At 47.8% G+C, this 14,121-nt stretch overlaps 6 protein-coding genes across 6 annotated transcripts; 4 read left to right on the forward strand and 2 right to left on the reverse strand.

Annotated features, from left to right (window-relative positions):
* Window positions 1-614: 614 nt before the first annotated feature.
* On the forward strand, window positions 615-2,632 carry ATNIH1004_005704 (uncharacterized protein; the record flags this gene model as incomplete). Its single annotated transcript, XM_033570350.1, has 3 exons — window positions 615-962; window positions 1,108-1,178; window positions 1,228-2,632. The coding sequence occupies 3 exons, from the start codon at window positions 615-617 to the stop codon at window positions 2,630-2,632; spliced, it is 1,824 nt and encodes a 607-aa protein (XP_033426382.1).
* Window positions 2,633-2,745: 113 nt separating this feature from the next.
* ATNIH1004_005705 (alpha/beta hydrolase) lies at window positions 2,746-3,546 on the reverse strand (the record flags this gene model as incomplete). The annotated part of the gene is made up of 1 exon (XM_033570351.1): window positions 2,746-3,546. The coding sequence occupies one exon, from the start codon at window positions 3,544-3,546 to the stop codon at window positions 2,746-2,748; it is 801 nt and encodes a 266-aa protein (XP_033426383.1).
* A 980-nt stretch (window positions 3,547-4,526) lies between these two features.
* ATNIH1004_005706 (uncharacterized protein) lies at window positions 4,527-5,271 on the reverse strand (the record flags this gene model as incomplete). Its single annotated transcript, XM_033570352.1, has 2 exons — window positions 4,527-4,648; window positions 4,707-5,271. The coding sequence occupies 2 exons, from the start codon at window positions 5,269-5,271 to the stop codon at window positions 4,527-4,529; spliced, it is 687 nt and encodes a 228-aa protein (XP_033426384.1).
* A 3,553-nt stretch (window positions 5,272-8,824) lies between these two features.
* ATNIH1004_005707 (DUF3759 domain-containing protein) lies at window positions 8,825-9,415 on the forward strand (the record flags this gene model as incomplete). The annotated part of the gene is made up of 3 exons (XM_033570353.1): window positions 8,825-8,840; window positions 8,970-9,101; window positions 9,183-9,415. 3 exons carry the CDS (start codon window positions 8,825-8,827, stop codon window positions 9,413-9,415), a joined length of 381 nt encoding a protein of 126 aa, XP_033426385.1.
* A 1,115-nt stretch (window positions 9,416-10,530) lies between these two features.
* On the forward strand, window positions 10,531-12,291 carry XPR1 (Xenotropic and polytropic retrovirus receptor 1; the record flags this gene model as incomplete). Its single annotated transcript, XM_033570354.1, has 3 exons — window positions 10,531-10,544; window positions 10,601-10,655; window positions 10,729-12,291. 3 exons carry the CDS (start codon window positions 10,531-10,533, stop codon window positions 12,289-12,291), a joined length of 1,632 nt encoding a protein of 543 aa, XP_033426386.1.
* A 796-nt stretch (window positions 12,292-13,087) lies between these two features.
* On the forward strand, window positions 13,088-13,840 carry ATNIH1004_005709 (EXS domain-containing protein; the record flags this gene model as incomplete). The annotated part of the gene is made up of 1 exon (XM_033570355.1): window positions 13,088-13,840. One exon carries the CDS (start codon window positions 13,088-13,090, stop codon window positions 13,838-13,840), a length of 753 nt encoding a protein of 250 aa, XP_033426387.1.
* Window positions 13,841-14,121: the final 281 nt, after the last annotated feature.

The following is a 14,121-nucleotide window of genomic DNA, read 5'->3' on the forward strand; positions in this document are numbered from 1 at the left end:
AGTACTCCACTTCCGACTTGTATCTCTCTAGCATTCGAATCCGTCTTGTCTACAAGACTTGCTCGTTTGTTCTTTGGAATAGCATTCTCCACACCTGTATAGAGAGGTCCCAAGTATGTTATGGAGTCAGAAAGGGATCCATACGCAGCGACAGACTCATTGACCTATTTTCCTAAGTCCTGTCTGTGGTTGAATGGGGATGGATGGTTAATGTACTGAGTATTGAGGACGTGAAACAGGGAGCCTATCGCTGTATTTCCTGCACAGAAGGCGTCCGTGACGTCTGACTACATGAGCTGATGAATCGATACACCATGAACTTATATTTACCTTTATATTCTGGATTTCCTTCCCCAAGTCTATCCTTTTGAGTTGTAAATTAATCTAAAAATTATTCTTGGGCACCTTAACCTTGTCTAAAACTGCATCTCCCCCAAAACTGCTGTTTCCCTAAAACCATGGATATATCAGAACAATGTAGTGTAGGGAAAGTCACGGGCTGCACGCGCAATTCCGCAACTGCCAAGACCGGCCATTTCCTCCGCCCTGCAATGCTCCTCCAGTTCTCAATCTTCCCTTCCCTACCCAACTTCTCTCGGTAGTTTCTGCTGCCAATGCCTCCCAAATTACGCGGTTCCTTATCAAGGAGTCTGTGGCGTGCTCAGGACGCTGCACCAGACCTCTATTGTCCGTCCTGCGCAATCTTCAGACGAACGCTTTCTACGCGTCGGCCCGCCAGCACGTCCGACGGAAATCGTCCTTCGGCGTGGACTTCTCCTCGCGTGCCCACCACATCCTCCGTGATACATTCGGGAAGACATGTACCGCCTCGTTTAAGGGATCTCTACGAGGCTTTGAGCCAAGTGAAGGATGTTGCGACGGAGCAGGTCAATCTGAGTCGATTGCAGCTTGCGTTGCGGGGGGTTGGAGTCGGAAGTGCCTCAGATCCGAGTGGCTGGTGGGTATTATCCTTTCCACCCTTGTTTTGATAAATTATACTTCGCCCGGATAGATAGGAATATACTAATTAGTCCCGATAGTTCTAGGATTAAATGATGCGACGGCCGCGCGAAAGCTTGTTCGTCTGTTGCTGGCTGATCCATTGAGCCCCCCCGGGAAAACTGGGAGGATGCACTGGATGCCTACGATGCGGATTCTTCACGAGGATTATTAATTCGGTATAGCTCACTCTGTAATATTCATGGGGACATTGCTGACGCATGACAGATATGGGGAAGTGTCCGAAACCATCCCGAATAACCTCCTCCCGACTATTTCGGTTCCGTCCTCGATTCTGAAGAAAGGCAACCTTGAAATTCTGGTCTCGAGTCTCGGTACGGAGACGGAACTCCCAGGCGCCCAGTTCACGGCAGATACTTTCCTCGTGCCCACCGTGACGATCCAAACCTCGCATTCCGGGCGACATAACATGGTGCGGTACCCAGTGCATAGAGCCATTGTGTGTGGCCGTGGCGTGGACGGTTTGCTTGCGTATAGTAATCTGATCGCTCGATCGGATTTGAAGAAAGAGAAAAAGTCCGTTTACGGAGCAATTGAGTTGGCTGTCTCTGATTCCCGGAAGAGCAATGATCGTATCGCCTTTGTGGATATGGATCAAGCTGAGGAAGCGCTGGAGAAATTCCGCGAGTCCGTCCAAAATGCGTCGCTTTATGAAAGGGGCTGGAACAGCAGTGGTGTACAGCCGGTTGTAGATTGGCTGTCCTCGTTACGGGGGAAAAAGGGTAACCTAGATCCTTCCTTACGGTCACTGATCACGTCTTTGGTTGATGCCGCAGAGCTGGGCGTCAATGCCGAAGAGTCAAAGAAGTATCAGGAGCAGCAAGAGGGGACAGTCTCTGACCCGGCCCGAGGGTCTTTGGACCGCTCGGTCACTGAGTGGGCAGAGAGAGCTCACTCCGAGCTCCGCAGCTCCCTTGAGGAGGGATTCGCCAGCAAGCAATGGAAGGGACTAGCGTGGTGGAAGCTATTCTGGCACGTTGATGATGTGAGTATGATCACGTCTGAGATTCTAGAGAAGAAGTATTTGCTGCGGGCAGAGAGAGAGGTCATTTGGACTGCGGGCAAGTTCCAGCAGGCTGGGCTTTTGGGTGAGCCCCAGCAAGAGAACGGAGTGGTTGCCTCTGACCCAGCAGCGGAACCAACAAAGGATGATGATTCCTCTCCTAGCCCTGTCGCCTGTCCCGCGACCACAGACATCCCCTGGCCGACTCAGATCAGCGCAAGCCGCACCCGGCTGCTAGAGACGAAAGTACCTTCCCTGCAAGCGCTGGCGCAGGGTCTCGTAGCTTTCAGCGTCACGACTACATCGCTGGCTTCGGTCCTGTCTGCGCTGACATACGTCTCCTTCCCAGCAACGTCGGTATATGAGACCTGCACCATGGCCGCCGTAGGGCTGATCTACTCCCTCCGACGACAACAACGGAAGTGGGATTCTGCCCGAACTTTCTGGGAGAATGAGGTCCGTGAGGATGGGCGTACGGCCCTGAGAGAGACGGAGGAGCAGCTGCGAACCTTGGTGCAGGAAGGTGGAAGACGCTTCGAAGATGTGTCGGAGACCCATGCCAGAGAGACCATCGAGCGGGCGAAAAAAGCGCTCAAGGATATGAAATAACTGATACATAGCTATGAGTTAGACCATGCAAGACCTGTACAATATGCCTATCCCATTTTACGAGTATTATTCTTATTGTCAATATACACCCATTTCTTTCACATCAATTCCAATCAAGTAATCTCCACACTCCCGTCCAGCACTCCCTGCCAACTCCTCAACCGTCTCGCAAAGAAGCGCATCACGGGCATCATCTCCTCATGATTCCTCGGCATACCATCATCCTTCCTCGAATACCGATGTGTCTCCACGAAATCGAACACCTGTTCCGTCCTCCTAACAGCCTCCCCGGTCACAGTGGCGGACTCCCTCCCCGCAACCAACAACACCGGCGTCCGATTCTTCTCTCCCACCGAACTGCCAGACAACGGATACGGTGCCCCAATCGAAACTACTCCAGACAAAGACGTCTCATGCGCCGTGTCTTTTCCCACCTGCTGCTCGAATTCCCGAGCCCCCACCAACCCCAGCATACCACCCTGTCCGAACCCTAGGATCAGGATCTCCCGTGCCCGGTACCCGCATTTGGCAATGAGTGTGTTGCGGAGCACATCCGTGACAAGAAGACGTGTCGACTGCACGAATCCCGCATCCATGTCTAGTCCGCCAGTGCTGGCATCGAAGGAGATGTCATCGCCCCAGTGGTAACCGGGGAGGTCGAAGGGGAGACGCGTCGGAGCTTGGAGGGTTAGGATGGTGGTTTCGGGAAGGTTTAGCGCGCAAGCGAAGGATGTGAATGCGGAGGCGGAGTCGCCGAGACCGTGAAGCAGGATTAGGAGGTTGGGAGGTGGTCTGTTGTTATTATTATTGTTGCTGTTGTTTTTCGACGATGCCGTTGGCGGGGAAGGAGGAGGGGTGATGGTTAGTGTGAGATGAGAGGGGAAGTCGGATAGTATTGGTGGTCTTATTGGCATGGTGGATTGATTTGATTTTGATTTTGACTTTGATTTGATTATCAGATGTTAGGTTCTTCTGGTTTTGTTTTGGCTTGGTTGTGGTTGTGGTGAAGCTGTAACAGAGTTGCGCAGGTGCGGTAGTGGGCAACGTAGGACGTTATATGTGTGGTATTTATAGGTAGGGAGAGAAGCAGCAAGGTCATTGGTGTTTGTCTTTTTCATTGACCGTAGGCAGCATATTCCGGAGTCTCTCTTGTTTAAAATCTGTTGGATCCTGTAATGGAAATATTACTCTGTATGTAGGAACTCAGTGAATAAAGATATTGCTACTCCACTCCATATATATAATTGGCTTTGTGACTGGTAACAATGCATAAACCAATGCTAGATCTGATTGGTTCGGGAATAGCCAGACAATGATGCATAGTTAATATATTTCACAGGCGAGCGTTCCATACAAAACAAACATTCCGCCTCTCCCAATTTCAGCATGTTAAATTATTTGAAGCAATTCAGTGTACAAACAATTTAGAAAAGAAGGAGATAAGGTCCAATGTTGAAATTGGGTGGGATGGAATATCTATTTTGTATAGAACACTTGCTTGTGAAATACATTATCATTATAAAGTAAGGACCTGTGCATTCCCTGCTGCGGTTAGTTTGTATGCTTAATTCCATGTTAAATGCGGCATATATTTTTTAAACTTTGGCTGAGCTGGTTTTGTTCCTCTGTAAGAATGCATACACTGACAGATGTGATATAGAAAAGAACAATACAAAGGTTACAAGTGGAGTGAAAAAAAATAAAGGAACACAATAATTTGTATAGGGCTTACTTTACATTTTGTTTGCTTGAAATGACTATAATAGCTTGAGAGCATTTTGCTGATCAGCGTCCCCATGCTTATTGCACTATACACTTTTTCTTGTACCACCATAAAATAACCTCCCACCTCCCTTATTTTACTTAACTTTGCGTCCTAGTTGTATCCTTTAAATCAGTTCGTATAGAACTGGCCCTTCTCAATATCAGGGCCCATTTGTAGGGGTAAAAGTGACATTGAATTGACAAATGACTGGTTGAAGTTGTTCAGAACATAGGTTCCAATCATGTCCAGACCTTGATAGGTTCAAATCGATCAGCTTTTGGCAGAATAATAGTGGAATACACGACATACCTGCTCCTGCGCCCCCACCAGTCCATAACTCGCCCTTGCCCTCCCCAGCGTATGGCTTTTCATCTATCACCCATCTCTGGTCAAGCCAATTGACCTTAGGGTGCAGTTTCTTTGCAGCGGGGAGCACTCCACGATTAGTCGTCGCATTGTGTCCATCTAGCACCCCTGAGTCGGCCAGCCACATCGCCCCAACGCAGGTCGTCATCCACACTCGAGTGGTCTCCCAGGCTTCTTTCATGTACCGATCCGCTGCCTCCGGGCGGACCGACACTAACGGTCCTCCCGTGAGAACAATATCAAGGTCACGAGGACAGTCGTCGTAGGTCTCAGTTGGGATGATCTTCGTTGATGGGGTCAAAGTCATAGGCTCCATTGTAGACGACACGTAATGCCATTCGATCTTGGGGGCAATGTCGAGGTACTGCGCTGCTTGGGGCATCATACTCTGGACACTAGTCAAGTAATCTTTGCCCAGGTTGCCGAAGATGTCGATTCCTGCGATATCAAGGAGCTGAACACTTTCGAGCATCACTCCGATGCGGAGGAGAGACTTGGTGTTTCTCATTGTGCCAGGCAATCAGTAGTACAAATAGAGACGAGTTTGAAATGGTTGGGTGTGGTTATATGGAGTTCTCTGACCACAACTTGTCTTTTATACCTCGTCGACGGCCAGCAAACTGCGGATCGGAATCAACCTTGTTCATTCCATGACCCCGATTAGCAATCTATCCCTGGACTTGTATGGTTCTTATCCTTGTCCAATACATAGCTTCCTTCCCATCTCGACTCATTTGTGTTTCCTTGAAGATACAAACCCTCTCAAACCCCCTCTCATCCCGGACGCTAGTAGATCTTGGTATGAATCGGTCTATCATTAAGCAGCATAATTCCCTAATGCGCACTCATGGTAGCTTAAATGCACACTTGATAATAGTGATGGATTCTATTCAGTGGGCCGCTCGTCCTGCCGATGTATCCGACATCACACCTGCTGAGTAAATATTATTCTCATCTAGAGTTATTGTAGATTGGCGTCTTTTCTTCAGCTGGTCGCATTTTGAAACTCCGATAACCTGGCAGTGACATGCGATTGCATTAGTTGGTCGGCGTCTATTTGATTAGAGTTTGGATTCCCAAATCCTGTCAAAGCCCTTTCTTGAGTTATTGTGTAAAGGATCGGTTCGGATCTGCTAATCTTCCATCTCAGCGGCTGTTCATTTGTGGCATGGTATTTCTCTGGAATTGACAAGTATTAAGTTTACGACTCTTCAAGTCAACCTTACGATGATCCTCCTTACTCTCTCCCAAGTCTCAAGACTCACCCATCCATCCAACATCAGTTTTTTAATTTTGTGCCTGCAGTTCGACAATCGTATAAGAATTTAGGATAATACTGATCATGAGTATTATTATTAGTAGTAGCAGCAGCAGTAGTAGTACACACTGTACTTTGGCTCAAGATACACAGGACAGGTCCGCGCCACCCTATAATCTTCACATTTTAGAAGAGAGGCCGAAGCTGCAACAGAGGGCAGTCAATATCTAGAGCAAATTACGGAAGTGGAAGGACGTCTCAAACTCAGTCTTTCACATCTACCCATGGTTAGCTTAAGTGTAGGATAATTCCTAAAAAAAGTATACCTACCTTGTTCTATTTACCCACCCGAATACGAGCCATCAAGGGCCAATTAAACAGCTGCTGTAGTACTAAACTCTAGCCCACGTAGTAAATTACCTTTCAAAATCAACACTATAAGCGTTGCATAACTCAGTTGTACACCAAACACCTTGTTGAGCCACTCCTTAAACTTCATATGTTTAAGCATCTGCGGCTGTACCGTAGCATTCAATTAATTAAGAGAGTAGATTGTATTCACTGCGTTAAATCCTTCTAAATTTAATTGTGATCAGCTGTATTGGCGATCACTCGCCGTAGAGCAGCAATACCAGATGTTGTTATTAATAAATTAACCACTCAGAATGGAATTGCCATGGTGGAGCAGCCACTATTATAGTGTATATCTAATGTAGGTTTTTGGCTGGTCCACCGACTGATATAAGCACCTTACTTCTTCTACTTTAGCCAGGTGACCGTCAGCGTTGAACAAGCAGACTAGAAAGGGGAATTAAAATTTCAGACCTGGCACATACGGCTATTGCCGTGTGTCTTATTATAATATGCTTAATCGGCTTTCCATGAGAGTGGCAGCAGGACCAGGTGTGAGAGATTTCTGCCTAGTTGTAAGATAATTGTCAGGGGACCTTAAGATAACTAAATAACTAATATAATATAGGGAGTAATAGCTTTATTTACTTCGTCCATACAGTGCTATTCTCTAATCGAATGCCTACCTCCTCGACTTCTTTCCTTTCCGGAAGTCAGGTGTTCTTCTAGAATAATTTCCTCGAGTGGAAATCGGGCATGCCACGCTTTAACGGCAAAATGTTTGCTTCCTGAAGAGTGTTTTGATAGTAGGAGATAACTTGTCTAGATGATGACGAAGCTCAGCGTGTTAGAGGTTATTTCACTACATATTCCAAGGATAAGTGGATTTGGATCCAGCAGCTTTTGTTTAGGACAATATTAGTATAAAAATGGACTACTGTTGAGAACTACTGACCAGGAGTAAGATTTATTAATAAATTCTACTGGACGAAAGTGTATGGATATCCTTTGGAGTAGTGTTATAATAGATACTGGGTAACTACTCTGCGAGGTAAGTAAATACATACTAAGTATGGTGAATGTCAAGGCAGAATGACCTCCAGCTTCAGCCATAGTGACTATTGGTTTCCACTTCACTCGAAATGCCCTTAGTTACATAAAAAAGTACGTAGATAATTCAATCTACGCCGTGCAACCCCCAAGTGGATCAGGGCAGACAAAACATTTCACTCCACTCGAGACCCCAAAATAGATGGCAATTCGCTTTAGTAGTTAATTAGTTGTTAGATATACAGCTAGTCCCGAAGAGGAAATAGAGTACGATTGGTAAAAAGGTCTTATTTGAATGAATTGAGCTGGTTGGGCTCTTCTTGGTTATTCTTGATTGATTATTTTGTTGTGTGCTCCGCGGGGGTTTTACCCCGATCCAGTCACATGATTCTGGTCCAACAACGGCCATATTATTTGACATTAGTTGGCTAGGGGAATGAAACCCCTCCAGATGATTTCTGTTTACTACTGTTCAACCCGTACAGTACTGTAATATATTCCTCTTCTCCCAGGTTTGTTATTAGAATACGAGCATCTATAGTGATACCCATGGACACAGGGCTATAGGGCGACGACAAGCCTTGACAAGCCTAACGAGAGAAGCTTGGCACCAAAGTGGCTCGGTTGAAATCGGTTGGTGAGATGGAGTAAGGATGAGCAACGCCCCATGGGCGGATCCATCGGATCAACGCTGCTTTGGCATCGACAATGGGGCACGTACACATCCTCAATTAATTCTAGGAATCACACACGATCGACAAGGCTGGGTTTGACCTGGCCTGCGTTAGGACCTGTGATTCCTTGCACTTTCTCTTCTACGTAACTCTACATCAGGGAAGACTCTGATACACCTTCGTCTGAGATATAATGATTGGACCGAGGCGCTGACAACACGTACCAATTGTTGGAGTCAACGGAGCCACTTAGTGGCGCTCGCCAAAGCTAAACGCCAATGGGCCTGTCCTCTTCCAGGCTGTTTTGGACGGCTGGTGTTTGTCTCCATCTCCAAATCCTTCCAATCGGTGATCATTGTCCAGGTATTATATCCTACTAGGGACGCGGGTTGGGGGCTATTTCGGGCAACGTGACGGTCCTCGAATAATGGTGGCCACTGGTTCTGCTTTTCCCTCGATCCACTCATAGACACAGTGGTCATTGAAAGTCCTAGAGACAATTCCATACCATTACTGCCTAGTTGGTGGGGCAGATGGTGTATGAGGGGGCAAAGATAGTAGCTGAGGAGCGCGAGGTAGTTTAACAACCCCTCCTTTGGGTTATATAATAAGAAGCGCCTCCCTCCCGCTCTCCCTTGTCTTACAGTATTGAATTTTTATCATTCTTCCTCGTGCGACTCACAATCTTTGTCATCCATCCAACCTCTTTTCTAATACGCTAATACACCATGGCTTGGGGCTGGGGTATGTCATCTCCCGCATCAGATCAGTCCTCGTGGTGCACGTCGCGGGGGCCTCCCTGGTCTTCCATGAGCGCTATTTCTCATATCGAGAATGAAATGGATTTCATGGCTGACTGTTAGCTCCGCCCAGGCGAATCCGAGGATGCTCACCGTGAAATTTACGGCGAGCAGAAGCACGAAAGCCACTTCTCTCACGAACTGATCGCTGGAGCCGCGTCGTTTGCTGGCATGAAGGCCTGGGAGGACCACCAGCGCAAGGAAGGTAGGCATCTCACGGCGTTTGCTGCCCTGTACGCTATTGCCATATGACCCTGGCCCATCTGACAACTCCCGACCGTTATAGGCAAGCCCGTCAGCCACGCCTTTGCCAAGGAGGCCCTTGCAGGTATTGTTGGAGCTGAAGTCGATAAGCTGATCGAGACCAAGGGTATGGATCAGGTCGACAAGTTCAAGGCCCGCGAGCATGCCAAAAAAAATGCGGAGCGGATGTATGTGGAGCACTACGAGGAGCGACATGGTGCTGAGCAGTACGATCCTAATCGCTATGAGCGCCATGAGAGCTTCAACCGCTGGTAAACTGCATCATCCGAGAATTTTTGGTATAGTGGTTGGAGAGAATATGCAATGTGACGACGACTGTATATCAATGAATTGAATGGAAGAGAATATTTTCCCATTTCGTTTCTTTTCTAATATTTTCACCATCTGAATCCATCCGATGTGAGATTGTGCCGTCCAATCGTAGCTTCAACTGCATGTATGTATCGATGTTCAAGGTTGATGGGGTTACTTTGTAAATACCAGGGGGAAGAAACCACGCGGAATAGACACTTAATGGGACGTAGGCCATGGATACCATTGGTCTTGGCAGACAATGCCTAGACTCCAGTTATGTGAGAGGTCTGACCCAAGCTGCAAGTGGGATCATCTGATTGATCGAGCGAAGGACAGCCTGGTGGATGCCTTACACAGTACGCATGCCTTATCCGACATTATGTATTCGAAAGACCCCCTCCCGTTTGATTCGATTCCCTCGTTCTTGACTGTGTTGATATTTCCTACTTGGGTACTTCTTACTTACTAAGGAAAGGTTAGCAATGAGTGAGTAGCCAACCAGAGTCACAACTGAAAACATGCCGGGCAACCGGAACGTGCAATTGGCTGAAATGAAAACTTAACGGCTCAGCACGTGCAGGCTCCCGGTCCAATCAGACGCCGCAAATAAGAATCGGCTTGATAGATCCGACGTTCCTTACAGCCTGCACAGCCCATAATGGATCATCTCGACATTGGTAAAGCCCGATTGATCTTCGTCTCTTGGGCGCACAATACATTCTTTTCTTTTTTCTTTATTCTTTGCTTGGTTATTCCTTAATTGCCTATATCAGGTGTGCCTTATGCCACAATCCTCCACCTCCGGCGTCTGCTCGGCTGTTATAATTACTGAGCTAGCAGCAGTTCAGAGCCAATTGATTTGATGCAGTCACCAAAGATAGGAGATTAAAAAAAAGCATATAAAAGGATAGAAAGAAGGGAGGGGGAATAAGAGAAAAGAAAAGAAACGAGAGAGGAAGATAGACAGAGAGCAGACCGTTCTCTGGGAACTGACCGCTGAGGGAATCCGGGTTTGACCTAATCCTTGTGTCCTCTTGTCCTCTTCCTATCATGCCCGCTTACATTCCCTCCGCAGGATGAAATTCGCCAAGTTGGTCTCTCCCGTGTTCTCACTGTGTGTGATGGCTAATATCCGACATTTTCCAGAGAGCTGGAGCAGGAGCTGGTTCCAGAATGGCGTGCCAAATACCTCGACTACAAAGTAAGGATTGTGGTCATAGAATTGCTCCTTAGCTATATGTGTGTGTGCTAACCATCTCCTCCCATTATGGCAGGCAGGAAAAAAGAAACTCAAAGCGATTTCCCGGGCCATTCAGAGATCCAATCGCAATCCCAACCACCCGTCCCCTCGACGTGTCGTCTCCGGTCATGATACTCAATCGTTTACCTCTCCCACCGGTCGCGATCGCGCACCCTCCATCCATCACTCGGACAATAATAGACAGGATACCACCGAATTCGCAAATAATCCCCCGACCCCCGCAAGAAGCGGTGTGCTTCCACCTCGCTCAACCACCGGCCCGCGAAATGAACGTCAACCGTTACGAGGGTCAGGATCTCGATTCTCCACCACAGTTGGAAGTTATGGAAGTATTGTCCCGACTCCACCACTGCATCCCGCTGCGTCCGATGTAGCCTCCTTAGAGCTGCCAGACCCCGCGCTCGACCCCAGAGAATACGACCAGTTGTCGCCGAGTGATATCAATACTCGATCCATGCTCAGGTCACCGTCACCGGCCATGTCACGACATGCTAGTACAAGGACCATGCCCATAGATGCCTCCAATATGAGCCCGTCCGCGAAGCATTCTACCGCTGGCAGGGGCCATAGAAGGAATACGGTGTCCAGTTTGTCGGCTAAGAGAACCTCCCAGCTTTTGAAACGAGTCTTCTCTTCGGATTTGGAGAATGCTGAGAAGCAGGCTCAGGCGGACCAACAACAGTCGGAAGTGGAGCGGCGACAAGACGAGTTCTTCTTTTTCCTGGACGCGGAATTTGCCAAGATCGAGACGTTCTATCAAATGAAGGAAGAGGAGGCCAGCCAGCGCCTGAATGTGCTGCGGCAGCAGCTTCACATCATGCGGGACCAGCGGATCCAGGAGGTTCTGGGCACCAGAAAATCTCGTGAAGCGGACGGTGAAACGCGCCACTCCAATGGATTCGGAGGACTCAACGGCTCCCTCTTAAAGGAGCTTTTTGCTGGACGACGAATTGGGAAGAACTCGAAAGCACTGGCGGAAATGGCTACTCCAGGACCTTGTGCACAGGAGCATGATCCTACCGTTACCCGCAGGGACTTTACTCGTCGACCGGATGATCTAGCGAGTGCAGTTGTTCCTTACCGTGTTGCAAAGAAGAAGCTGAAGTATGCGCTTCAAGAGTTCTATCGTGGCCTGGAGTTATTGAAGGCCTATGCCTATCTTAATAGAACTGCATTCCGGAAGATTAATAAAAAGTACGACAAGGTTGTCAATGCCCGCCCGACTATGCGATACATGTCAGAGCATGTCAACAAAGCTTGGTTCGTCCAGAGTGAAGTGATCGAGAATCTTATGGCTGCAACCGAGGACCTATATGCCCGCTACTTTGAGCGCGGAAATCGCAAGATTGCCGCGTCAAAGCTTCGCCACACGGCCACGAAATCAGGGGACTACTCCCCGAACACCTTCCGCTCTGGAATCCTCTTGATGGCCGGTGTTCTATTCGGCGTCCAGGCTTTAGTATACGCTGCTCAAAATCTCCGTGACTCAGACCCTGTTATCCGGGTCCAAACTAGCTACTTGCTTCAGGTCAGTTGGACGCTTTCAGAACGAAATTCATCTACGATCCTGGGCTAAATATGTTGCTAGATATACGGGGGATATTTTCTCGTTGTTTTCCATTTCCTGCTGTTCTGTTTAGATTGCCTGGTCTGGACAAAGACCAAGATCAATTATGTTTTTGTTTTTGAATATGACACGAGACACGCTTTGGATTGGCGTCAATTGTCGGAGGTATGGCAGCCATTAGTACCCCTTTCCCAGACCTTTCTAACCCCAAGGCAGCTACCCTCCTTTTTCTTGTTTAAACTAGGTCTTTTCATGTGGTTAAATTTCTTATTGATCAATTCCATGTATCCGTACTGGCCGGTTGTGCTTGTTTCGTTGACGGTGATCGTTCTCTTCCTCCCTGCTCGTATACTATACCACCGAAGCCGAAAATGGTGGGCATATTCCAATGTTAGTCAGCACAAATCCATCCAGTATGCGAATTACGGCTGACAGAAATCAGTGGCGTCTTGCACTTGCAGGATTTTACCCCGTTGAATTTCGAGACTTCTTCCTGGGAGACATGTATTGCTCTCAGACATATGCCATGGGGGTAAGTTGATCAGGACTCAGCCGCGGAAGAGGTCATATTGCTAACCCCCTCCAGAACATTTCACTCTTCTTTTGTCTTTACGCAAGGCATTGGAACGACGCCCCATATTGCAACTCCTCCCATTCTAGATTGCTGGGGTTTTTCACCTGCCTTCCATCCATATGGAGAGCTCTGCAATGCATACGCCGCTATGTGGACACAAGAAACGTTTTCCCTCATCTGCTGAACTTCGGAAAGTACACGTTTGGAGTACTTTACTACGCCACCTTAAGCATGTACCGCATTAACAGGATAAAACGGTTCGAAGCCACGTTCATCACCTTTGCATTGCTGAACGCAGTTTATTGCTCCGTTTGGGATCTAGCCATGGACTGGAGTTTAGGAAACCCGTATGCAAAGCACCCACTTTTACGAGAGGCGCTAGCGTTTCGAAGGCCATGGGTGTATTATGTGGCAATGGGCCTTAATGTCATTGTGCGCTTCAATTGGATATTCTACGCTATATTCACCAAGGACATTCAGCACTCAGCCGTCTTGAGCTTTGCGGTTTCCTTTGCCGAGATCTGTCGGAGGGGTGTCTGGACAATATTCCGAGTGGAGAATGAGCATTGTACAAATGTCCTGCTTTTCCGAGCGTCCAGGGATGTCCCCTTACCCTATGAAGTACCATCACCGCAGGAAGAAACCGATCGCCCAAGTGAGGCGCAATCTCATGAACAGACTACAACCGCGGTCCAACAACCCTCTATAGATGTCGAGCATGGGACACCGTCAACCCCTGGCGCGTCGCTGCGTGCTCGTGGGATATCGCGTGTTGGAACGATGCTGGCCTCTGCACATGCGCAAGATTTCGAGCGCAGAAAGCGGCCAGATCAAATGTCTCCAGCTAGTGTGTCTCGCGGCACGGCTGAGAGCCCCGACGACTCCAGCGACGATGACGATTTTCCAGGAGACTCCAAACCCTACAAAGATGCCAACGATGTCATTGACGAGGAGGCCCCGTCTCGAGGCTCTCCAAAGCATTGAAATTTAGAAAATAATGATGCATTTCGGCGGAATTTTTGAGAAACATTTTTTATGACATTTCACGATCTATTTACTGGTACATATTAGGAGATATAGAATATATACGAGACTAATAAAATAGAGAATTTTATAACACTATTGAATAGTGCTCTTTATTTTCCAGTCCACCTACTGTAAGCCAATATTCAGGTGTCAGAATGGCCTTCAAATCATAGTATATGCTGCTGTTGACAATTTGGTGCCTTACAAATCAGGCATAAAATTACGGTTGTCATGTGATC

This window comes from Aspergillus tanneri, assembly GCF_003426965.1.
Source record: "Aspergillus tanneri strain NIH1004 chromosome Unknown AapTan_4_pilon_pilon_pilon, whole genome shotgun sequence".
Classification (NCBI taxonomy): Eukaryota; Fungi; Ascomycota; class Eurotiomycetes; order Eurotiales; family Aspergillaceae; genus Aspergillus; species Aspergillus tanneri.